Source organism: Equus quagga, chromosome 1 (genome assembly GCF_021613505.1).
Source record: "Equus quagga isolate Etosha38 chromosome 1, UCLA_HA_Equagga_1.0, whole genome shotgun sequence".
NCBI classification, from domain to species: domain Eukaryota; kingdom Metazoa; phylum Chordata; class Mammalia; order Perissodactyla; family Equidae; genus Equus; species Equus quagga.
The window spans coordinates 58976748-59001995 of NC_060267.1; the positions used below are offsets into that span (position 1 = coordinate 58976748).

Below are 25248 nucleotides of genomic sequence, written 5' to 3' on the forward strand. Positions count from 1 at the left end.
TTTGGCTATTGTGAATAATGTTGTTATGAACAGGGGTGTACAAATATCTTACGCTTTTCATTTCTTTTGGGTATGTTCCCACAAGTGGAATTGCTGGATCATATGGTAATTCTAATTTTTTTGAGGAATTGCCATATTGTTTTCCGCAGTGGCTGCACCATTTTACATTCCCACCAACAGTATACAAAGGTTCTAGTTTCTCTACATCCTTGCCAACACTGGTTACTTCCTGTTTTGTTTTGGTTTGTTTTGTTTCTTGTTTGTTTTCTTCCTGTTTTTTTGGTGATAGCTGTCAGGCATGAAGTAGAGTGCAAAAGTTTTAAATTTTGATGAAGTTCAGTGTATCTATTTTTTGTTGTGTTGATTGTGCTTTCGGTTTCATCACTGAGAAACCATTGTCTAATTCAAGGCCACAAAGATTTACTCCTATGATTTTTCCCTAAATGACATTTAAATTAAATGACATTTCTAACTGACGTTTAGGTCTGTGATCCATTTTGAGTTAATTTTTGTATGTGGTGTGAGATAGGGGTCCAACTTCATTCTTGTGCATGTGGATATCTAGTTATTCCAGCACCATTTGCTGAAAAAGAATATTCGTGTTTTTTTTGAGGAAGATTAGCCCTGAGCTAACATCTGCTGCCAATCCTCCTCTTTTTGCTGAGGAAGACTGGCCCTGAGCTAACATCCGTGTCCGTCTTCCTCTACTTTATATGTGGGATGCCTACCACAGCATGGCTTGCCAAGCGGTGCCATGTCCACACCTGGGATCCGAAACGGCGAACCCTGGGCCGCCAAAGTGGAATGTGCGCACTCAACCACTGTGCCACCGGGCCGGCCCCAAGAATATTCTTTCTCCATTGAATGGTCTTAGCACCCTTGTCAAAAATCAACTGACTATAAATGTGAGAGTTTATTTCTTGACTCCCAATTCTATTCCATTGATGTTCAGTTTATCCTTGTGCTTCAATTCCTTCTTTTTGAAACACTGTCTTCACTTGGCTTCAATAACACCTCTTTGTCTTGGTTCTCCCCCAGTATCATTGGCCATTCCTTCTCAGTCATTTTTGCTGGTCCTTCCTCATCTTCCCAACCTTTTAGCATCCCAGGATTCAATCCTAACTTGTTTTTATTCATACTCACTTCCTAGGTAATGTCTTTCAATCTCATGAGTTTCATAAGCATTCCCAGATATATAGCTCCAGCCCAGAAATCTTACATAAACACCAGCCTCCACTTCTACTTAACATCCCCATTTGGATGTAAGTAGACATCTCAGATTTAACATATCCAAAACCACTTTCCTGATCTTGCTCCCTAAGCCCCTGCCAAACCCCCTGCTTTTCCTATAGTCTTTCTCACCAGTAATTGGCATCTCTATGCTTGCTGCTTCTCAGGCCCAAATGCATAGAGCTGTTCTTGACTTCTCCTTTTCTCTCTCAAGTTGTATTCAGTCAATTAGTAAATTCCTCCTGCTCTACCTTTAGAAAATATCCTGAATCTTACCACTATCTCTGCCTCCACCACTATCATTCTTTTCTAAGCCTCTGTTTTCTCCTGTCTAGGTGATTGCAGTAGTCTGACTGGTCTCCCTTGCTTCTGCCCTTGTCCCTCTCCAGTCTCTTCTCCCCACAGCAATCAGAGTAGTCCTTATAAACGAGTCAGATCACATCTCTTCTCTGCGCAGTCTTCCAGCGATACACTGCCTCGCTCCGCGGGAGAGCCGAAGTGTTTATAATGGCCTGGAGCCCTCCTTTTGAACTGGTACTCTGATCTCAAACTTGCTCTTCCTCCACACCACTTATGCTCTCCCCTCAGACTTTGCACTTGCTGTATGTTCTGACTGGAATGCTTTTTTCCCAGAACTCTGAATAGCTTCTTTACTCATTTCCTTCAGGTCTATACTTTGATGTCATTTTATCAATGAGGCCTCCCTTACTACCTTTTATAAAGTTTTAACAGCAACTGTAACATCACCACAGGAAACATTATCTTTTCCCCTTACCTGAATTTTTCCGTAGAGTCCCTATCACACGTGATGTAGTATATATAGTTCCAGATACTGGAACCAGGATGCCGGTTTTGAATTTTGGCTTTGCCACTTGCTGAGACTTTAGGCAAATTTCTTCACTTCTCTGATCTTCAGTTTAGTCAATAAAAAAATGGAGATAATAACAGTATTTACCCAGCAGAGTTGAGAAATAAATGAGCTTACTCAAATAAAATTCCAGATACATAAAGTGTTTGCTTAATGTTAGCTACTGGCATCATGTTCATCATCATCAACTGTTAGCTCCTTGCACTAGAATAGAAGCTTCTCCAGATCAGGGAGTTTGTTTCGTTCCCTGCTGCATCACCAGCATGGAGAACAGTACCTAGTATGCACAACAATAAGTATTTGTTGAAGAAATCCTCGCAGTAACCCTGGGAGGTAGCTGTTCTTAGCCACTTTTTACAGATTAGGAGATGCAGGCCCGGATAAAGTGAACACCCCAAGTCTTTGACTCCCAAATACCATGGAGTTAAGATTGTTTTAACAGCGAAGAAGAATGTCACTTCCTCATAAAATGGAGTATTTGGAAGAGTGAGATCATTCTTAGGGGTCTGATTTTTCTGCAAAGCAGGTATTCTACCGACATATATATCACTTAAACTGAAAACTAAATCTGAGTGGAAAAATCCTAAGGCATTTTAGGAAATTAGGAAGCACAAAAAGTTTGATTCTTACAAGAAAAGGTTTTTTTTTTTTTTTTTTTTACTTTTTATTGAGATTATGATAGTTTACAACCCTGTGAAATTTCAGTTGTACATTAATATTTGTCAGTTGTTTTGTAGGTGCACCACTTCACCCTTTGTCACCATCCTCCACCCCCCTTTTCCCCTGGTAACAACTAATCTGTTCTCTTTGTCCACGTGTTTAGTTTCCACATGTGAGTGGAGTCATACAGAGGTTGTCTTTCTCTATCTGGCTTATTTCACTTAAATAATACCCTCAAGGTCCCTCCATGTTGTTGTGAATGGGATGATTTTATCCTTTTTTATGGCTGAGTAGTATTCCATTGTGTATATATACCATATCTTCTTTATTCAGTCATTCGTTGATGGACACTTAGGTTGCTTCCATGTCTTGGCTTTTGTAAATAATGCTGCAATGAACATAGGGGTGCATGGGTCTTTTGAATTGCTAATTTAAAGTTCTTTGGATAGATACCCAGTAGTGGGATGGCTGGGTCATATGGTATTTCTATTTTTAATTTTTTGAGAAATCTCCATTCTGTTTTCCATAGTGGCTGCACCAGTTTGCATTCCCACCAACAGTGTATGAGGGTTCCTTTTTCTCCACAACCTCTCCAACATTTGGTATTTTTTGTTTTGGTTATTTTAGCCATTCTAATGGGTGTGAGGTGATATCTTAGTGTAGTTTTGATTTGTATTTCCCTGATGATCAGTGATGATGAGCATCAAGAAAAGGTTTTTTGATGTTTGTCCAACAGGTGGGACAAACTGAAGAGCCAATATAGTGGCCTTGGGGTCTGGAAAATGGTATAAGCTGTTGACTAAGACAGACCTACCTTTTACTACATACCAATACTAGGAGATGTGCTAAGGCTCAGGCTACAAAGGTTAAATAGTGTATATGTACTTCTTGCTCTCAAGAAGTTCACAGTGTGTAAAGGGAGACGTTTATACAGACAATTACAGTGAGACGATACTGGCAACACACCATCGTAGAAGTGCACACATAGATGTGTGAGTGCCATAGGCATGTGGTGGAGAGGCACTCATTCTGCTTTTGAGAGGACAGCAGAAAGTTTCATGAGATACGAGAGGCTAGATCACAGAAAGCCTTGACAGCCTTGTCAACAGATTGGGTTTTATTCTTTAGGCAGTATGGGGACTTCTGGAAGAACAGAAGGACACATTCAAAGCAATTTTGATATGATGTGTACAATGTATTTAAGATAGTGGAGGAGTGAAACCTGTCTAATTTGAGTCACAGGTCACTTAAAGTCTTCCTTGCCTAATTTTCCTTTTCAAATGGAACAGAGTGCCCTAGGGGAGGTGAGGGATAGATGTAGAAGAGCTATATTCCCATTCCAGGAGGTGTCTTTTTCATCTCACTCACCTTCCTGTAGCTGCACTGTTTTGGAGGATTCCTGTTCCTGAGTTCATTCTTCTGTCAGGTGAAGTAAAGAAATAGCTTGAAAAATTAGGTCATCAGAAATATCTTGAAAAATTGGGAATTTATGATTAGTTTCTATGATTCTCTTTTCTAGTTGTTATGTAATATCACTGGATCTTTAAAAGGCAAGGAAAAGAAAGTGGAGGGGAGCTGATGGGCCCATGTCGATGGACTTTCCTTAGAGAAGGAAGCCTGTGGGCCTATCCATGTGTGGCCTGGAACACAGTGTAGTCTCTGACAAATAGGAAAGTCGTAATCTTGGGACTTTATTCTTCCTCTGCTGTGGCTTGCTTGGGTCTTTCTGGAAGTGTTGGTTTTCCTTTGGGGTATTGTTCTGATTTGATAGATAATCAGGCGTAGGACTGCAGTCAGGGTTTTCTCTTCTAGATCATGGTACTTCTGCTGGCCAGTGGCCGCTTGGTACATCCTGGTCCTGGCCTTAACTCCAGGCCTTAACCTGGCCTAACTTAATTTAGGCTCTGGGAAACAAGCCAGTGCTTGCTAGGCAAACACATGGCCAAGCCTATGTTACAAAATGAAAAGGGCTCAGCCACCAGGCTTTTGGGATTTGAAGACTTATCCCAGATCTGGAGGGAGCTCATTTGGCTTCTAAGGAAGGAACTCACTCTCTGCTCAGCCAGCTTGGATAGCCTATTGGAGTGGCCCTTGGTAACAAAGCTAGTCTTGTGGCCCTGACTCTGCGTGCAGGCCACTTTGGAAAGGGATAAAGAGTGACGGGAATCCCCCAGTGGACTTTGCCCTTTGGTTTGAGCAGCCAAACCTGAGATTTCTAAGTTAAAAAGCAGGCGTCACCAAATCTAGGAGGTGAGGATTCTGGGAGCCGGGTCTGTGAACTGCCCAGTTGTTCAGAGGCTCTCTCCTCCTCCGTGTCCCTTGAGGTTTAGCTGGCATTTTCTTTGAGTTCCCCTTGTAGGACTGAATCTACTAACCTCTCTGCCCTTTTTTTCTGCTCTTTCTCTCATTGCAGAAGGAAAGCGAGGAGCCCTTCAGGTTGTGCCTCTGGCCTTTGGGTCTTTTTCATTGTCTGTTTTCTACCCCTCCCTGTTGAGCATGGTGTGTGTCTGTGTGCACGCACACGGACGCATTATCTGTGCCTCTGAGCTTTTGGCTCATGCACTCATTTCAGTTGTTCCTGAAAGCAGTTTGTGTGCATGCTCCATGCTTGTGTTTGCTCCTGCAGACACCCTGGAGCATGGTGTGAGAATGCGTGTGCCGGCATGGTGCACATTCAGTGTAGCATGTGTGTGCTTATACTTGTACTCAGTTTGACTCCCCCAGACACTGATTGCCCTCCTCTTCTACTTTGCACAGTGTTTATCCCTTTTCTGTTTGTTGCTGCAGACTGGTATATGCTGTAAACTCTTGCTGAGCCCAGCATGCATACACACTTTGTATATGAGAACAGGAATTGCTGCAGGCATTTTGTTTCTTTTGCCTGGGGCCCTAAGTGTGCATGTGCTTTGTGCTTCTGAGCAGGCTTTCTGGCCTCTCTCTGAGCACAAGCTTCTGTAGACCTGTGATATGGTTCCCCCATGCCATGTGAATGCATAGTATACTAATGCTGTGTGCCTGCAAGCACTGGTTCCTGAAGACTGTGAGGGTTTGCTTTGCCTGTGATTTGGGCCCTGGTGAACACTGAATCCTCCTCCAAATGGGTGTGTGCACATATTCTATAGCCCTGTGTGCAGGATCCATGCTCACCTTGTTTCCCTCAGGCACAAGTTGTGTCTGAATGTCCCTGCTGTAGGTACTTTCTCTAGACCTCCTCTCACTCCCCCAGCATTCCTTCAGAGCCCTGTGTATGCATGCTCTATGCTGGGTCTGCAGACCCATTGTCCCCTCTGCACACTGGAAATGTGTATGATCTGAGCCTGTGAACCGTGGCTCCCAGAGACGTTTTGTGACTTTGTTTCCTTAAGCCCAGTGGTTTTGGCAAACATCTAATTCTAAGTAGGACATAATCTACTCAGTACAGTGACTCTTTCCAAAGGAAAGAGAAGTTTTGGTTGGTAGAATTTGGGGAGTTAGGGATGAGCTACCCCTCACAAACAACCTTAGGAGACGTGCTTTAACCACTTCCAGCTGCCTTTTGGGCCTCACCCTCCTTTTACCAGTATCATCCCCACAAAATCCCCACCTGCAGGAGGCAGGTGAGGTGAAATGGAGTCATGAAGGGCTTTTGGCAGTAGGCAGATAGGCTTGATTAGAGCCCAGACAACCTGAGAAGGGTCTTAAATCCAGAGTCCATCTTGAGCCTACTACTAACCCCTGGTAATTCTTACCCACTTTTACGTCATCCATTGGCCTGTCCTACTTCTCCCTTTTCTACTCTGTCTTGCATCATTCTGTCTATAACTTTCCCATTTTTAGCTTTCCCAAAACTTCACCTCCTGTCCAAAGCGAAAGAGCTTACTTCTGCCCCCTTGTTCTGGAGCTCATTTACTCCAGGATAATTAGCTGGAGCCCAGATCTTAGGAGGCAGGGAAGCTGTTCGGGGTGGAGGGGAACAAGGAGGGGCAGGAACCTCCAGACCTGCCAGCACTAGGTCTGTTGAGCCTAAACAGCATCTACCGTTTGTTCTCTGGAGAGCCCTCACAGCTTTGGAGCTCTCTCTGTACACTACTTGAAGGATTTACTTTGTGGTTTTTTTGTGCAGAAACGTTTTAAAAGTCTTTTCAAACTGTTCCTTCCTTGAATTATTTGGTGCCTCAATTTTCACCTTCTCATTATAGAGCTCATAAAATTCCCGAGAGTGATACCAAATGTCTGCCCTGGGTTCTCTTGTTATATAGAGCTTATCAAATGTAGAATGTACTCAGTGTCAGTGAGTTACGACTTGAAAAGTCAAATCACAAGATGAGATGGGAATCCAGAAAAACCAGGTCTGGCTCTGGGGCGGCCAGGGGAACTTAGGAACTTAGGAGTAGAGCTGCAAGAAGATCAGACTCGATGTGAAGTTGTCTTTTTGCTTTAGTAGCTTCTATACACCAGGGGTTGTGTGAGGGGGATGTAAGTTCTGGCAGCTCTCACACTCCCAGTGGACTTTAGCCCTGGGATCTCGGTGAGCTTGGCTTTATATCCTTCCTATTCACTGGGGAGAAGGGAGACAAAGTACCATACTGCTCATTTCAGCAGCCTGCTTGTTGCCCTGCCTGATCAGGGTATTGGCTTAGACATCAGGCTGGCTGTGTCACCACCTGGTATATGTGCCTGCAGTGCTTTGAGCTTCCTACTTTGCTCACTGCCTGACCAAAGAAAGATGGCAGTCTCCCATCTTGCCCTGGGTCTAACTTTTTTCTATCTCTTTTTAAAGATTCCGGATGATGGTGACTCTTCTTTACCCCAGTGGCTCCCAGAAGGGTAAGTGATTCCCTGCAGGGTTTCTGTGGATTTTATAGTCTCTCGTGCTTCTTTTAGCTTTCCCCATGGGAAGCAGGAGAAGCAGCTCCATGAGGTGGATCCTGGGGAAGGAAGAGGTTCTACTGTAGAGATTGGTTGGTTCTCTGAGGGCAGAGGAGAGAACTCTGCAGACTGATTCCTCAGAGGCAGAAGAGAGAGCTTTGCAGAGTGGTTCCTCTGGAGCAGGGGACGGAGCTTTGGGGCTCCCTCATCCTTGCTTCTGGAAATTCTGATCCATTGCATTATAGCGGTAATACACTCTTTAGGTAGAAGAAAGATGAAGCTAGAAAAGCATCTGCATTTGGAGACAGTTTCTTTTTATTCCATTGTTGATAGTGCAGCTGGTTAGATTACTCTCTGGGCTCCTTCCTGCTTCAGCTGTTGTGAGTCGCCTCCTTATTCCATTCCACTGAAGATATAAGTAGCATCCCTTATGAGCTCTGTGTGTTCTGTCTATATTTCTTGTCTGGGGGTTTCAGACCCATGTGATTGCACCAGAGAGTCGTTTTAAGCTGCTCAACTGCTGCCTGTAACTGACTGACTGTTATTAAGAGAGAAAGTTTAAGTGTCCCATCCCGTCCCCCGTGTCTGTTCACCGCCTCCCCGCCACTCCATACACTGCAAGCTGTTTCTCAGGATTTTCCTTCTCTCTTGTCCCACAAAAGCCTTCTGATGTCAAAATTCTCAGGGACGGCCTTCTCTCCCTCATGACCAGAGAAGAAAAAAGATCAGATCAGAAAGTTATTTACTACATTTTTTTTTTTCTGAGGAAGATTAGCCCTGAGCTAACATCTGCTGCCAATCCTCCTCTTTTTGCTGAGGAAGACTGGCCCTGAGCTAACATCCGTGCCCATCTTCCTCTACTTTATACGTGGGATGCCTACCACAGCATGGCTTGCCAAGCGGTGCCATGTCCACACCTGGTATCTGAACCGGTGAACCCCGGGCCGCCAAAGCAGAACGTCTGAACTTAACTGCTGCCCACCGGGCTGGCCCCCACCTATTACATTTTTATGTGCTTCTTTTCCTTGTAGTTTGTCTTTTTTAAATCAAGAGTTAATCATGTGAATGAGCTGCCCATTCCTCTTTGGTCGAAAGCTTATTTATATTGCAAAGAAACTTCTTGGTGTAAGTGGTACATATTACAGTTTTTAGAGTTAGCTACAAATTTGTGGCACTAGTTGCTGCTTCAACAGCCCTTCTTCAGGGCTTTAGCTTTTTCCTTCTAAAATTGTAACATATATACATGCCAATTGAAGATATCCAAGCTATTTTTAAATGGAGCCAAGCAGTGATTTTCTAAATGCCTCCCTGTTGTCGTCTTTCCTTTCCTTCAGCATAGTCCATGGAAACTGTCACAAGGTTAGAACTCCCCTAGGTGTGGTAGTCTCTTTGAAAACACAGTTTACTGCCTGTGCTCAGGAAGCAAGTTTACTAGAAATCAATGTATCAGGTTGCCTGTTCCAACTCCTGGCCTTGGCTCAATTTGTGACTCCATTCTTTGCTGTGTAGTTGGCAGTACCTGCTTATTCTTCTGCTACATTTCTCTTTCAGACTGGTTGTGGTGTACAACCCAGCCACCTCAGCTTCCGCACCTCATTGCTCTTATTGAAACCAAGTAGATGAGTTCTTTTCATTGAGGCTCAGAATGACAGCTTCTAAAGGGTCAGAGAGATTTTTGTGCTTCGTCCCCCTCCCTTATAGAAGCAACACCAAGACCCAAAGAGAGGAAGGAATTGTGGCGGAGGACATGTAGGGAGTTAGTAGAAGAGCTGGGGATAAAATGCAGATATCTCAAAATGAGAATGGTGTTCCTTTTGGGACAGTCTCTCTATTTTTGTTGCATATTGTTGTGGCAGAAAGGCAAAGAACAACAAAATTAATAAGCATAGAAAAGATATAAAAGTTTTAGAAACCTCCAGTTGCTCCAGCTATAATTTTTTCCTGGTTCTTAATTGATTTGTCCATAGGACTAGGCCAGACTCTGAGCCCTTTTACTGTTTCTTTCCTAATTGGTCTTTTTCTCTCCTAAATGGTCTTTTGTGAGTCTCTCATCCCATCTCCTCTGCCTCCACTTGATTATGTGGGCACCTCTTTCCATGGAGACCCTTTTGCTCCAGGAGGCTTGGATAGACAGGACTGGTGACTCTTTTAGTCCAGATGGAGAAAGTCTGTTAGCATGTCATTGTTTGGCATTCTTGCTCACCTAGGCAGCAGCTCTTCTGTACAGCCATCCTTGTGGTCTCTGTTCCAGCTCAGGCTGGGAAAGACTTAACTTTGGGGAGCAGTGTCTTTGGCCTGAGTGTGAGGAGAAGCCCTCTTAACCACCAGTTCCTACCTTGCCTTATGGAACACAAGGACTTTCAAATAAATGGGTGCTTTGAACTGTTACTGTGGGATAACAGAGCTCTCAGTCCTTGGCTAAAACCGTAGAAGGAGATACTGAGGGGCACTCTGAGAGCAGATGCCATTGCTCATCATCCCATGGCTTTATTTCCCTCACTTTCTGTCTTCCTTACCTCTCTCAAAGGCACATGGTAGAGGTCAGTTCATCTTCCTCTTGGGGAGACGGTGAGCAAGGAGAATAGAATACTGAACCTGCCAGTAACTCAAGGCAGGACTGAAGGTCCTGTCATATTTTCTTCTCTCCTCAGGCCAGCTGGAGGGCTTTATGGCATTGACAGCATGCCAGATCTACGCAGAAAGAAGCCACTGCCACTTGTCAGTGATTTGGTGAGTAAGACTGTAGTGCAGGCTTAGGCTGTAGCCCTGGGATATCCCCCATTGGGCCTTGGCAAGCTATCAGGACTGGTAGTGGTCTATTTAGTGTGATAAGTATTGGTCTGAAGATCAATCATTTAAAGCCTTGCTGAGACTTAATGATGGCTTTAGTGGGACCTTGTTCTACCTCTCTTCCTCATCAGAGACCCAGGTTCTTTATTAGCTCAGGCTCCTACCTGAAATCTTATAGCTCGCACCCTCAAAGCTGAGCACTCAGGTGACACTCTCCTCTCAAGACGTAGGCTTTCTAGAATATCTCTGTGCCCCTAGTCCTTAACTCAGTATCTGGTGCAAAGAGAGATAATGATAAAAATTTCTGGAATTGAATTGAAATATGAAATAGGCTTAGGAATTAAAGCTGATCTCAGGATCTCCAGGTGACCAGAAGCTCCCCCTGCCCTGCCAGTCTTCCTCTGTTTTATGTGGGATGCCTCCAGAGAGTGGCTTGATGAGTGGTGCTAGATCTGTACCTGGGATCCAAACCTGCGAACCCTGGGCCACTGAAGCAGAGCATGCGAACTTAACCACTATGCTACTGGGCTGACCCCCAGAAGCTCCCATTTTGGGTCATACTTCCAGAGGCAGGGTCAGCTCAGGGAATTTTCCATAGCCTAGTGGGAAGTAGGGGTGGAGTGGGGCTCAGGCTGTCCCAGAGTTCCAGAGCTGTAAAGCTAGGTGTTCGGTAAGACTGGAATCCGTTTTCTTATTACCATTTTCTACTCCTGTTTTCTTATTTTTTATCTCTATTCTGTCTACCCTGTTTTTTCTATCTACCCCTCTTCCCATTTCTCCTCCATTCTCTGCTCTCTTTTTTCCCACCAGTTTCTCCCTCCTTAGTTGGTTGAATGGGACTATCGTCTGCCCTTTTTTCTTAATCATTTCTTTCTTTCCTACTATTTGTGAATCTTCTCCTTTCTCTTTTTCCTCCTTTTTAATGCACCTCTTCTTCTACCAACTCTTCATCAAGCTTGTTGGATGAAGATAAATCATGATGTCATCTCTTCTTTATGACCTTCTTTCATTGTCTCCCATCTCCTCTTTCTTTTCTTCCTCCTTTTTCTCTTCCTCTACTTCCTCTTACTCTCTATCTCCTTTTTGCTTAACTGATTGGATAGCAGTGTCTTATTCATTTCTTGTGTCCCCTCCTCTGGTCTTTTAACCATGCCTGTATTTCACTTTATGACATAACTCTTCTTAGAGTAGAAACTCTAGGCCTTTGGCCCTGGCCAGCTGTCTGGGTTGAAGACAGTTTTCAGTGGATAGAGGCAGAGGGTGTTGGGATGTGTTCCCTACATTGGACTATAGGGAAGAACCTCTCAGTTGCCTCTGAAAGTTTTTTCATGCCCTTGGGGGGGATTTAACATAATGTTGTTCCTTTCTCTGCTCTCCTCCGCGCAGGCTATGGTAAGTGTCTCCAGAGTCCCTTATCATCCTATATAAGAGCCCACATCTCAAGCCACCTGGGCCCCTTCCAACTATTCCTCCAGCTTAGGCTGATATTATAACTTCTGTCTGCTCAACGTCCACTGCCTTAGGGAAACCATGTGCCTCTCCAGGGCCTGCCCCTAAGGCTTGTACTTGGCAGATACGTATACGAGGGGCCCTTTTACACAAGAGCCTGACTAACAGGGCAGCCCTAGCTCTCAGACTTAACCTCCTCCCCTGCTTGATTTGGCTGAGGCTACATTGCCCCTTTCGCTTACCGAGTGCCCTGCTCATCTGGGCTGTTGGCCTCTACAGCCACCTGGGATTGTGTAGGCATGGGGTGGTACTACCAGGGGTTAGAGAGTAACATGGAATTGTTCTTAGGGATGGTTCTTGAATCTGACTCTGACAGAATTGTGTGTTTATTCTATTCTTAATGACCTATTTTCTGCTATAATTCTAAAGTTTTATTTTCCTTTGTTTTCCTGTAAACAAGGGGGAGAATACCTAAAAATATGAAAGAAAGAGAAACTCTTTGGGTGATAGGTACCCTGAGAGAAGTGCTGTTCTAACATTGTTAGAATAGTCCCCTGAAGGCTTTGGGTTATGGATCTTAACCTGGGATGCTTGTTACCTATTACCCATGGGCAGTCCCTGTGAATGATGGTAAAAATAGAAGGTAGTAAGTTATAGGCAAGTTTCTTTGGTCACTGAATCTCCTTCCGAGGACTTTGCCAGCCCTTGACAATAGCCAGGGCTGACAGCAGGTCTTCTCTCACAGTCACTGGTCCAGTCCCGGAAGGCAGGGATTACTTCTGCAATGGCTACACGCACCTCTCTCAAGGATGAAGAGCTGGTAAGTGACCCATGGTCTTTCATGAGTCTGCTGGCCTAGAGACTGGTGATCATCTCTGTAGCCGTACTAATTGGGAATTCAAGAGTGTTGGTCACATGTCATTAATGAAACAGATAGATAGCATTGGGTCTCAGTTTCACACTGGGAGAGGCAAGGGTTCAGATCAGGGATAAGCCGCAGTCTTATGTTGAAGTATATGACCACTGAACTCAGGTGGCCTAGTGAACTTTATGGTGGGCCTAGTACCCTTGGTTTCCCTAGAAAGCTTGACTGCTGGGATAAGACTCAGACCCGGCTTTCAGGTCAGACTTACCTTGGACGACCAGGAACACAATGTTGGGGGCTTGTTTCTGCCATGCTGGGCTGTGGGTGGGGCCAGGCTAGAGCACTTTCTCCATTACCAGAGGAGAAACCAGGATCTTGATTCCCCTGCAAGGGTCTCAGTTCTGGTATCTCCCCACAGAGACATAAAGTTGCTGGTGGGTGATGGGGTGTATGTCTTTCAGAAATCCCATGTGTATAAGAAAACCCTGCAGGCCTTAATCTACCCCATCTCGTGTACCACACCTCACAACTTTGAGGTCTGGACAGCCACTACTCCGACCTACTGCTATGAGTGTGAAGGCCTGCTCTGGGGCATCGCCCGGCAGGGCATGCGCTGCAGCGAGTGTGGAGTCAAGTGCCATGAGAAGTGCCAGGACCTGCTCAATGCTGACTGCCTGCAGCGTGAGTGTCCCTGCGGGCTGAGGGGTGGAGAGCAGGGGCAGCAGGGCCTCTCCAAAATACTGTAGCAGCAAAGAGCTAGGATGGCTGCACTGTCATTTCTCTAGTCTACCTGATTCTGAAGTTCTTTCCTTTTCAGAGAACGTAGGGTCCTGAGTCCAGGGGCATTGCTTTTCTAAATAACAGGTCTTACAGCACTCTCTTAAGCACCTTTAGGAAAAATTCTTTGAGTTTTCTGTGACCCTATGGTGGAACTAGAATCTCTTCCAGGATTCAGATGATCCCAGAGGCTGTGCTTAAGTAGTATACACACCACAGTGTTGCCGAAATAACTAGAGCATGTGTAATTGAGGATCGAAACTAATGAGAAGAGAGAGAGTTCTGTGAGGTTCCAGGCCTCACAGAGGAACCTCCTGAGGTCTAGACCCTAGGACCCAGGGAAGGCAGCATTTATTCCTTGCTTGTAGATGCAGCTTTTAGACAACAGTGCCAGGAACAGTTTCAAATAGATCAGGCAGAGGTCCTGGAGAAGAATGTACCAGGCTCCCAAGGCCCTCACTAAATACGTGGTTTATGCTGCCATCACAGAGTGGGGAGTGTAGAAGCAGGAAGAGTAACAAGTTTCTGTGAAAGGAGGTGGTAGCACTCCAAATTCTTGTCTCTTTGCTCTGCTCCTTCTGGGCTTGCATCACTGTGGATGGACCCCAGGAGGAACAGGGGTGGGGGATGTGGGAAAGTATTTTCTCACCCCTCCAGTTCTCCCAGGTGTTACTCAGAGCCAAGCCATAGCAATGAAAGCTTCAAGGATTGTGTAGGAGAAAGGAAGGTCACCTTTAGACTCACTAGCACTTCATTATCCCAAGGAAAAACAATGTGACATAAAAGGGGCCCAGGGAGAGGCCTCGAGGAATTGTTCACTTAAAATGTCCTTTGAAGAGCCCTAGATTTGTGCCACCGACATGGCGACAGTGGACATGAAGAGACAAGTAAAACAAAGTCAGTGGAAGAGATGGGGCTCTGAGAAGACATCCTGAAGCCAAATGCCTGTGATGACTTTGCCCAAACCCATCATGAGGGACCGAGAAGCACAGGTGCCAGCAGGCCCTTGCTTTAATTGCTGAGAACTAGCAGCCGGGCTGGCTGCATAGGCTGCTTGCTAGAAACTTCTGAAATGCTCTCTGTAGCAGGGGTGTTAATTTTCTCCTCAAGGGCATTTCAGAAGTCCGAGTCCAAGGAAGAAGTCACATTGCGTGAGATATGCTAAATGGTAAGAGTAGGATGCAGCTCAGGTCATTTTTCATTTATCAGAAAATATTCTCTGCCTAAGGCTCTATGAAGCACAGAGTAGAATGAAATGCCCTTCTGTGGGCCTGCCTGGACAGAAAAATTGCTTGCCATCCTCCCAGGGTTAGGATACAGATGTTGGCCTTTATTTTTTGGTCCAGGTTTTGTAGTAAAGGCCTAAGCCTTTGGAGACTAGAGAGAGGTAAGAACCAGTCCACAAGACCAATAAAGGAAAGATGGGCCCATTCCTGAGAAACTTGGTAGGTGAAATCACCAGAGGAGTCTGTTCTCTGCCTTAATCCTTAGGGATTAAGTAAAAGCCTGTGGGCCTCTGAGATGAACTGGTTGGGGTTACAGCTGGTGAGGATGGCCCTTGCCAGGATAATGATGATGATAGTGGTAACAATAATAGTGACCATTTACTGAGTAACTGCTAGGTACCAGGCACTGGGCTAGATGCTTTATGTATGCTAATATAGTGCTTTTTTCAACTCTGAGAGATGAGTGCCATTTTCTTCTCTTAGAAGTAACTGGTTTACCCAGCTAGAAATGGTGGAGTCGGGATTTGAACCCAATTCTGTCTGAAACCAAAAGCCATATCTTTCTCACCATACCACACTATTTTCTGAGATTAAAGGCACTGGAGCCATGGGGCAGAACCCAACTGTGTACCGTGACAAATTCTGGGATGTGTATCATGGCTTGGAAGTTGGATGAGATTGGTGGAGTTGTCATGCCCACCCACCACCCCTCACTGATAACTGAGATACCCATCGGGAATATTTTGTCCTTAGACTTGAAGGATATCTCTCAGTCACCATCTGGATGGAAGAAAGACAAAGCGAACTGCAGACTGAGCTACATTTTTTGTTTGTTTCTTTTTTGATGGGAAAATTCAACATATATCTAAGTAGAATAGTATAATACCCATAGCAATTACCAAGTTTTTGGCCCATTGAGTTGTGTTTGAACTCCACTTGCCAGACATTGAACTCCAGCAGGCCCCATAGTGATTAGCTTTCCCCAAAGATATCCCAGTCTTCCTAAGCTTCTCCCACTGCTCAGTGCCCTCTCCCAGGCCCCAGTCCCCAACCTGACCCTCTGGTAGGTAGCCTGTTGGTTACCCTACTTTCTGTCTTTGGCCATCCTTCAGGAGCTGCAGAAAAGAGCTCTAAACATGGAGCTGAGGACCGGACCCAGAACATTATCATGGCCATGAAGGACCGCATGAAGATCCGAGAGCGGAATAAGCCGGAGATCTTTGAAGTTATCCGGGATGTCTTCACCGTGAGCAAAGTTGCCCATGTGCAGCAGATGAAAACAGTGAAGCAGAGTGTGCTGGATGGCACCTCCAAATGGTCAGCCAAGATTACCATCACTGGTGAGCATGTCAAAGTTTGAGGGGACAAGAACTTGGCCTAGGCTGGAGCCTGGGGAGGAAGCATCCTGAGTGTGAGGGAGCAGGGGGCTGGGGAGAAAGAAGACAGAACTGAGGGGAAGAGGGAGGGCCTCATCACTCCTTGTCTCCTAGACCGTGGTGCCAGGGGGTACTGGGAGAGGCAAGACTAGCACTTGCGAACAATGTGAATGATCACAGAAGGATTTGGTAACACTCTGATATTATAGACTTGGGTAACAGTCTGATATTCAGGAGCTGGGGGTGGGGGAAAGAGGAGAGGATGGTAGGAAATCAGGAAATAGTTAACCAGTGGTTTACTAACTGGGTGGGTGTGGCTGAAGTGCGCATGTATCAGAGGCAGTAAGGACCAGTGTAGGGGTAACTGGTCTATTAGGGCTCTGGTGGGGTGGTGTGATTCTTGGGCTAGACCTTGAGGGAAAGGCCGGTGGCCCAGGACTAAGGATAAATGTGGAAGAGTAAGAAAATTAGAGTTCCTCTGCAAGGAGCAGATAGAGGGTGCTCTAAGATGGAGAACATATGAGTCATGCTATGGAGAACTTCTGACTTCTGGAGCGTACTCTGAAGCCTCCTCCTCTATGTATTTGGGTTGCAGTGGTTTGTGCCCAGGGCCTACAAGCCAAGGACAAGACAGGATCCAGTGACCCTTATGTGACTGTGCAAGTAGGCAAAACCAAGAAGCGTACCAAGACGATTTTTGGGAACCTGAATCCTGTTTGGGAGGAGAAGTTCCATTTGTAAGTCGCAAAGAGCTTTGTCTTACCTGGGACTGTGTGTATTTTGGGAGCTGCATTAAATTCTGTTATTCTGGGCTTAGACTCTAAGAGGGATGGGCCAGAGGCACTGGAGAAAACCCATTTCTCACATGCTTCAATTGAGCAGCAGCCATTCTTTCTCTGGGTTTCTTCTCATGGACTATTGGATCAGGGTTACTTTGCCTAGTCCCTGTTATAACTAGTGCTATTCAGGGGGCCCCTGGGCATTCCATACTGCTTTTTCTAGTGCTGTAAAAATTTTACTCCTGCTCAGTGACAGAACTAGGGACTGACCACCTTATTGTGTACCTGCCATCCTGCCTAGGAAGGGTTAGACTCTTCTGGGGAGTGGGGAAGGAATGTCCTTGTCCTACAACTGGGTAATTCTGACTCGAAGATAGAAATCTGGGGTCTGGAGAAGTTTCCATTTCCTTTAAAGGGCTCTGCTTTTCTTTCTTCCTCAGCTTCCACCTCCACTCCTTTTTCCATTATCTCACGTCCTTACAGACTATTTCATAAAATAGTAAGGGATGGTTGTTGAAAAATGGCAAACTCTAGCCTAGGACTTGGACTAATGTCTGGAGAATCCAGATGCTTTGTCACCCTTAAGGCCTAGGACTGGGACTTTGAGTCTGAATCAGCTAAGTAGGCTGGCTCCTTCTCTTGGCTCCTTGGAGAACTCATGTGGAAAGGGAGTGGGGCTGGTAAAATAAGTTTCCAGTCCTGAAGCAACAGTTATTAGGGGGAGCACCTGTTTTTTTGACAATCTGAGTGGTTCCTGCTTGAATCCTTTTTATGATTCATTCTAAATGAATTGGCTCTGTAGTTAATTTTGCCCACTTTTATCCATTTAATAAACCATTCATTAAGCCCCTGTTTTGTGTAAGACACTGTACATGATATTGTGTATCTAAAAATGTGTAAGCCAATCCTTAGCCTCAAGAAACTCATTGTTGATCTATTATCTTATAGACGAGTAGTTATACTATAATATTTTAATGGAATGTGCAAAGATATTATGAAACACAGGGAAAGGAGCAGTAAATTCTGTTGAGTACAACGTTTGGGTGAGGCAACAAGACCAGAAAGCAACTGCTGCGGAAGGAGAGCATGAGGAGGGGACCTGGGAAAACTCCCTCCTCTAAAGCAAACACCATAGAGGAAATGACACTTGACATGGAAGTAAAGAATGACAGAAGTTCCCAGCGTGTACTTGGGTAGATGAGGGAGCTGAATAGAAAGCTAAGCAGATACGACCAGATGGATATGCCATGAACATTAGCACTTTTACCGACTCTGGGGAGGGAGCTAGCAGTTGCTTCCTAGGGCTCTGTGATATCTGTCCAGCTGTTTTCCTCTTGGTGTTGCTGATAGAGCTAGCTGCACAGGAAATCAGAATTTTCCCTAATTGCTCTTTTCCCCTCCCCTTTTTTTGTCCCAAGGCACTAAGAACTGGATATGTATGTACAGCTGCCCAGGCTGAGGAATGAAGAGCCATTTGGTGGGATAGCTTGACTCACTTGGAACTCCCTTTCCACTGTTCTCTGACTCCTCCTCTTCCTCTGCAGAGGCTCAAGTGCAGTTGATGGAGCTTTGGGATGGAATTGGAAATAATAGGAGTGGGGCTGCTGGTTCCTTCGCTAACAGAGCTTGCCTAATTCTTTTGTAGTGAGTGCCACAACTCTTCTGACCGCATTAAGGTACGTGTGTGGGATGAGGATGATGACATCAAATCAAGAGTAAAGCAGCGGCTAAAGCGAGAGTCTGATGATTTCCTCGGCCAAACTATCATCGAGGTTCGGACACTAAGTGGCGAAATGGATGTCTGGTACAACTTGGGTAAGGAAACAGGACCAGAGAAAGTTGCTGGAGAGGGAGAGTGTGAATGGGGGAAAATCCTGTCTACCAAAACCACCACTCAATCTCTAGAGCACACCTCTATACAGGGCCTGCCTTACCTGCAGGGAACCGACCTTGGCTAGAGGTGGGGGACAGAGAAGTGCGGGTGGCTGGAACTCACTCTGGCTGGACATTCTCTAGATTTCAGAAGGCCCTTTAATCTTTGTACCCATACCTATTAGCCCCCTACTCTCCTAATGGAATAGGAGAATTCGTATTGGGAATATTTGGGGTATTTGTGGACTGTGTGGTCACTGGAGTAAGTTTACCCTGTTAGTTGAACCCTTGGGTCAGTGCCTCCTTTTCTTTGTTAAGCCAGGATGGGCGCTGTCTACACTGTCTGTTGTTGCATTGGTGTCAATCTCCAGTCTTCTTTCCTTCCTAGAGAAGAGGACAGACAAATCAGCCGTCTCAGGGGCTATCCGACTCCAAATCAGCGTGGAGATCAAGGGGGAAGAGAAAGTAGCTCCGTATCATGTGCAGTATACGTGTCTCCATGAGGTGAGCCGGCCCTTGGTATATGGGGTCCCAGAAAGCAGTGCTGGGAGGGGCCTTTGATAATGAGTAGGATTGTTGAATGTTGAAGATCTGGGGCCTGTTTTTTGTTTTATAAAACTTGGCTCACTGTGCTGCCCTGGACAGACCAAGTAACAATCTCAGTTCTCTTTTACTAATGTGAGAACAGCCTAGTCGGGCCACAGGAGGAACTGAACAATGACTTAAAGGACAGAATTCCTGTGGAACCCTATTCATATTCTCCTGGACTTTACCACCAGGTTTTGCTTTTGTTTTTAATGTATATTTAACTCTTTCCATTGCTCTGTCTCCTGCAGAACCTTTTCCATTACTTAACAGACATTCAGGGCAGTGGAGGAGTTTGGATCCCTGAGGCTCGAGGAGATGATGCGTGGAAGGTGTACTTTGATGAAACTGCCCAAGAAATTGTGGATGAATTTGCCATGCGCTATGGCATCGAATCCATATATCAAGCCATGACGTGAGGCTCCCCTGGGGCTTTGGGAAGTGGCTACTAACCCTTGGAGTGGCTAATAAAGGCACACTGGCAGGATGGACAGGTCCTCAGTGGGATAGTATGCAGTGATTTATTGCTTTCCTCTCTGAGCTGGGTGAAGTGGGTCTGTGCCCCAAGGCAAAGCAGGTATATGTATTAAGAGCAGTAACTCAGGGAGAAGGTATTTGTCTGTCTACCCCAAAGTTTGGAGATAGGAAGGTTAAAGGGCACATGAGATTATGCTAGGACCAACCTGCCCAAACATCACAGGCTTGAGGAGATAGGGTGTGTGTGCTCGTGTATATGTGTGTGACAGGCAGGCATTCATAGGTTGGCCTGGATGTCAGAGGGCACTAAACTGTAGGGAAAACAGCTATGTCTGGAGTTGACCAAGACTCCTGTAACAGAAATTCTCACTTACTATGAGAAGAGGTATAGTTTCTCTGTTGATAATGCTGCTACTAGAGCTGTGCACAGGCAGCAGCCTTAGGTAAGCAGAGGGTAGCTGTTGCCCTGGCTGTGCTTCGTTTATTTTACAAACTCTTACTGAGTCCCTTCTATGTGTCACACATTGTGCTGGGTGCTGAGAACACAAAGATGAAGAAGATGGGGCCTCTGTGCTTGAGGAACTCAGTCTAGCAGGAGAGACAGACCAGTAAACAAACAATTACAATATACTATGATAAGTACTGTGGTAGGAGTAATCACAGGGTATTATGAGAGCATCTAAATTCTAGGAGAGGCATGTGAGGGAGGCCATTGAAGAGTTGACACTTGAACTGAGTCTTGAAATCCATAAAAGTAAAGGCATGTCTGATAGGCCATATGCTGGGGTTCCAAGATACAACAGAGCACAGAATATTCAAAGAATTACAGGAAGTTCATTATAGATGGAGAGAAGAAATATGGTGAGGAATGAGGTTTGAGAATGGCCCCTCCGCCATTCTTACTCTGTTCACTCTCCCTGGATGATCTCCTCCAAACCTATGACATCAACCACTACTTCTGGGCTAAGACACCCAAATCTTCCTCCAGATCAGATCTCTCCCTGAATTTTAGATCCATTTTCAACTACTTCCTGGTATTCTCACAGACATTGCAAATTCAGCATGGCTAAATTCCAGCTCAACATCATCTCCACAAAATTTGCTTATCTTCTATTTTGATAAATGGGATGATTTTCTATGCAGTTGTCCAAACAAATTTGAGTCAGCCTAAACTTTTCTTTCTTATTTATTATTACCCCTTTAACTCCCAACATCCCATCTCTAAAACCTCTAGATTCTATCTCCTAAAAATGTTTTTAATCTCTCTCTATTGCTATAGGTCAATAGTAATGATAATGATAACAACAACAACAGCAACAACTCCTCTGTAGCATTCCCTTATGTGCCATGCACTGATCCAAGCACTTTATGAATGTTAACTCATTTAGTGTTCATATCAGACCTATGAGGGGGGGTATCATTATTTGTCCCATTTTACACATAAGAAAACTGAGGCATAAAGAAGTTTAAGTAATGTACCCCAGGTCACTGAATGAATGGTGGAGCTGAGATTCAAACAGAGTCTGTGTTCTGAATCATTTCTCGGTTCCATTTAGTGCTTCATTGCTGCTTTTCTGAATGATTGCAGTGACTCTTCAACTGGTCTTTCTGTCTTACTCTTATCTGTCTTCAGGTCTTCTTTTCCAATTTATCGTCAAAGGGACCTTTCTGAAAGACTAATCTGATCACTCTGTACCTTTGTTTAAAAATTTAATGTAGCATTTAGGATAAACTCCTTTATTATCTATTCTCTGCATACTTCTCTCTCATTTCTTGATATTCCTCTATCAAAACATGAACAGTTGCTGTAACTGAAGTTTCCCAAATGAATCACTCTTTCATGAATATATTTGTCTTTGCAATGCAATTTCCCTTTGCGGTGCACACTTCTCCATTTGATTAATTCTTACTAATCCTTTAAGATTTGGTTCAACCATCTCTTCTTTGGGAAGCCATTTTCTAATCCTTTCCAGCCCCTAACCATTCTGATTTAGGTGATCTTCCTGCATGTTTCCACAGTGTTTTTGCCTGGCATGCCTTGGATTATTGACTGACTTTCTAACTCTTGCTTTCTCTACCAGGCTATCACATCTTTGGATTCTAGCACTTAGCACAGAGTCTGGCACATGGTAGGCGTTCTTTGAATGTATATTTGATAAATAGATTATGATGATCCTGGTATCCCAACGTGATTGGAAGCTTCATACACATCAGTGAGATCTTTGGTTACTTGGCTTTTGCTGCAAGCCCTGAAGAGTCTTTGAGGCTGGGGGTGCTGTTTTTCAGGCACTTTGCATGTTTGTCATCCAAGTACATGTGTCCTGGTGTGCCAGCAGTGATGAGCACCTTACTGGCCAACATCAATGCCTACTATGCCCACACAACTGCCTCCACCAATGTCTCTGCATCTGATCGCTTTGCAGCCTCCAACTTTGGGGTGAGTATGATGTAAAAACATATCCACCTGTTTGTTATCAATTAATAAAGTTTGTTTTTTTCACGGTCAGTACTGTAGAGGTGATTGATATGCCTAGAATTCACATAGCTGCCACTTAGATGAACTTCTTTTCTTATGGGTATGTAGACTATGCTAATAGGCTATCCTTATTTCATTGTGGATAGGTAGACTCACTAATAGACTGTCCTCAGACATGGATAAATGAGAGAAGGCAGAATAGCACCACTATGGTTTAGGGGAGGGGGGCAGCACCACCTGGCTCAGAGAAAACCTCTCTGGGTCAAGAACTTGCTTGAGTCACCATGTTCCTTAGTCCTTCAGGTCCACAAATAGACCTTTCTTAATATTATTCAGTCTCTCTCTGACAGATTCATGCCACTTAAGTTCCTGTGAGACTGACGTATAAGTGAGGATACCAGTGTATACCTGAGCCTGTCCCTTTTCTAGTTGTCTGGACTATTTTCCCTTTCCAGGGTTTGCCGTTTCTTGGTGTTAAGGTGCTCAAGAAGTTGAATCTTTACTCAGAATGTCACCTGACATAAGTTCAATATAAACTAGATGAAATATCTTTGACCCACCACAAAGATCACCTCTTTAGGGAAAAAATTAGTGATACCCCCAAATCCACTGAGTCTCTGAGCCCTTTTTTTTGGTACTAAGCACTTTTTCTTATTGTCAATAGAGTCTTTCTGTAGATGAATTAATACCATTGATTAATTTGTCAAATATCTGTTCCATTCCATCTCATCCCATTATATATTGACTTAATATCTAATGATATATAATATAATCAATATATGAATCCTAAGAGTGCTACACCAACAGCCTACAGGCATGTGATTTCACATATAATTAGACCTTTTGTATAAAAATCAACTACTGAGGGGCTGGCCCCGTGGTTGAGTGGTTAAATTCGTGTGCTTCACCCTGGTGGCCCAGGGTTTCGTTGGTTTGGATCCTGGTTGCGGACCTAGCACCACTCATCAGGCCATGCTGGGGCAGTGTTCCACATAGCAGAACCAGAAGGACCTATAACTAGAATATACAATTATATACTGGGGGGCTTTGGGGAGGAGACGAAGAAAATAAGAAGATTGGCAACAGATGTTAGCTCAGTTGCCAATCTTTAAAAAAATAATTAACTACTGAAATAGTATATGTTATTTATGTTAACATTAAAAAAGTAACTAAGAGAAATGATGTGGAATGTGGTTTAAAGAGAAACTCTATGAGGTCTGGCTTATCACCTTTCAAATGCATCATTATTTCTCCCTTCCATCGTTACTGATAAGCTGTGGCTATTTAACTGTTATGAGCTATCCTAGGATAAGTCAGGAGACCAGAGACTCAGGAACAAGTTGGAGAATGTGGCTGGAGTTTCCTTTTATTTGACTAAGATGAGTTAGAGTCCTAAAGGGATGGAGATACACTGGTCGTCTCCTGTTGACTCTTGTATAGAAGGAGCTGTTTACCCTCGGAGGGACTTCCTTTCCCCTGCCAGTATTAGAAGATTCCCCAGTTTGAGACGGAGATGTTAAGAGGTGGAACAGGGATCACCTATCCTGTTGCTCCTTTGTACTGTTGGTTGTTCTCTTCATGGGCAGGGATGTGATAGGATGTGTCCCCAACCCAGTGTCTCCTCCTCACTCAGAGATGGTTCTGTTTTTGCTTCAGTCTAGGGAATTCAGAAACAGATTATTTCTCTCTTCCCTGTTATTTCCCACCCTCAGAAAGAGAGATTTGTAAAATTGCTGGACCAGCTGCACAACTCACTGAGGATTGACCTCTCTACATACAGGGTAAGTAAAGACATGACTGTGGGGTGGGATAACAGATAATATCAAACTCAATCTAGAGAGACTGTAGGCCAATCTTGGCTATAAAGATCGAAGGCAAGGAAAATTGGTCTGTGTCATCACACCCAAGTGCATGGCCAATGCCACTGACCCCTGTGGTTCTCCAAATTCCAAAGACCGTGCAGTGAGTAAATAGCAGCAGGAGTAGCTGCTTTTTTATAGACAGCTGGCTTTCCAATGCCACTCACATCACTCTTCCAAACTCTCTGACAACATTCTCATTAGTGCACCTCCTGAGGCTCATCTCTTCCAGAAATGCCCCTTTAAAAATTAGATAATTACATTTCCTTCTTGCAGTTTTCCATATGCTCCTCATTTTCAGGGGAGAGGTGAGATCTAGCTAAGCAGAGAGAGAGTAGCTTGGCTTGGGCAGTGATTTATAGCAGAGGTCATATCCATTCCTAGAACAGAGGGAGGAATAGATGTAGTAGGAGGTTGAGTACCTGGGATGGGGCAGGACAGGGAAATGGGCAGTTTCTGAATTCTTCCCTAAGTTAGAGCTTCTTAGAATGGCTTCATTACTTGCGTCAAAGTGTTGTGAATTTCCAGAACAAGCAATATACCCACATTAAAAAGTAAGTATAAAAATAACCTCAAAGTCAAAAAGAAGTGAAGTTTTCATTATGTGCACTTTCAGTGCCCTCCATTTGCACAAATGATGGAGAGTTGACTGTATATCTTATATTTGGCTTAAGTGACCCTTCAAATGGAGAATGGCTCAACATCTGCCTTCAGCTCTCCTTGGCAGCTTCCTCCTAAAACTGATGCTGAAGGGAATGAAGTGAGGCATGGCACGAAGGTCCTAAGGAGCTCATTCCAAAAGCAGTTCGCTCAGAGCTCTGCCCTGTGCTGGCTCCAGAATGGTAGTCTAGCTGGAGTCCACTGTACACTTCCTGGATCTCAATCTAGTCTGTAGTGTGGCTCCACGTATATTCCAGGATATACAGTTAGATCGCAACTTCTGAAGAACTCACTGTTTAGGTGTAATAATCTTCACCTGAGAAAAATGTGTGTGGGTGTTCATTTGTGCAAATGCTCACACACTGCATCGGAAATAGGGTTGGGGGTAGGAAGTGTTTCCTGGGGAGTATTAACCCTTGCTTTTGGCAAGGGCCTGTCTGTCAGTGAGAAA

The 25248-nt window shown here is 44.6% G+C and overlaps 1 protein-coding gene across 15 annotated transcripts in view; it reads left to right on the plus strand.

Annotated features, from left to right (window-relative positions):
* The window catches only part of UNC13B (unc-13 homolog B), a 186961-nt gene that overhangs the window by 140804 nt on the left and 20909 nt on the right, over positions 1-25248 (plus strand). For 9 of the 15 annotated variants that reach the window (XM_046677335.1, XM_046677343.1, XM_046677372.1 and 6 more), the window contains 11 exons: positions 7518-7564; positions 10258-10336; positions 12591-12665; positions 13172-13391; positions 15826-16053; positions 16685-16826; positions 18514-18683; positions 19129-19244; positions 19577-19740; positions 22089-22239; positions 23991-24059. In XM_046677335.1, coding sequence (XP_046533291.1) covers positions 7518-7564; positions 10258-10336; positions 12591-12665; positions 13172-13391; positions 15826-16053; positions 16685-16826; positions 18514-18683; positions 19129-19244; positions 19577-19740; positions 22089-22239; positions 23991-24059 — 1461 coding nt within the window. Of the gene's footprint in view, positions 1-5171; positions 5195-7517; positions 7565-10257; positions 10337-12590; positions 12666-13171; positions 13392-15825; positions 16054-16684; positions 16827-18513; positions 18684-19128; positions 19245-19576; positions 19741-22088; positions 22240-23990; positions 24060-25248 lie in introns of all 15 variants that reach the window. The other 6 variants (XR_006890815.1, XR_006890802.1, XR_006890805.1 and 3 more) reach the window with 1 other exon arrangement.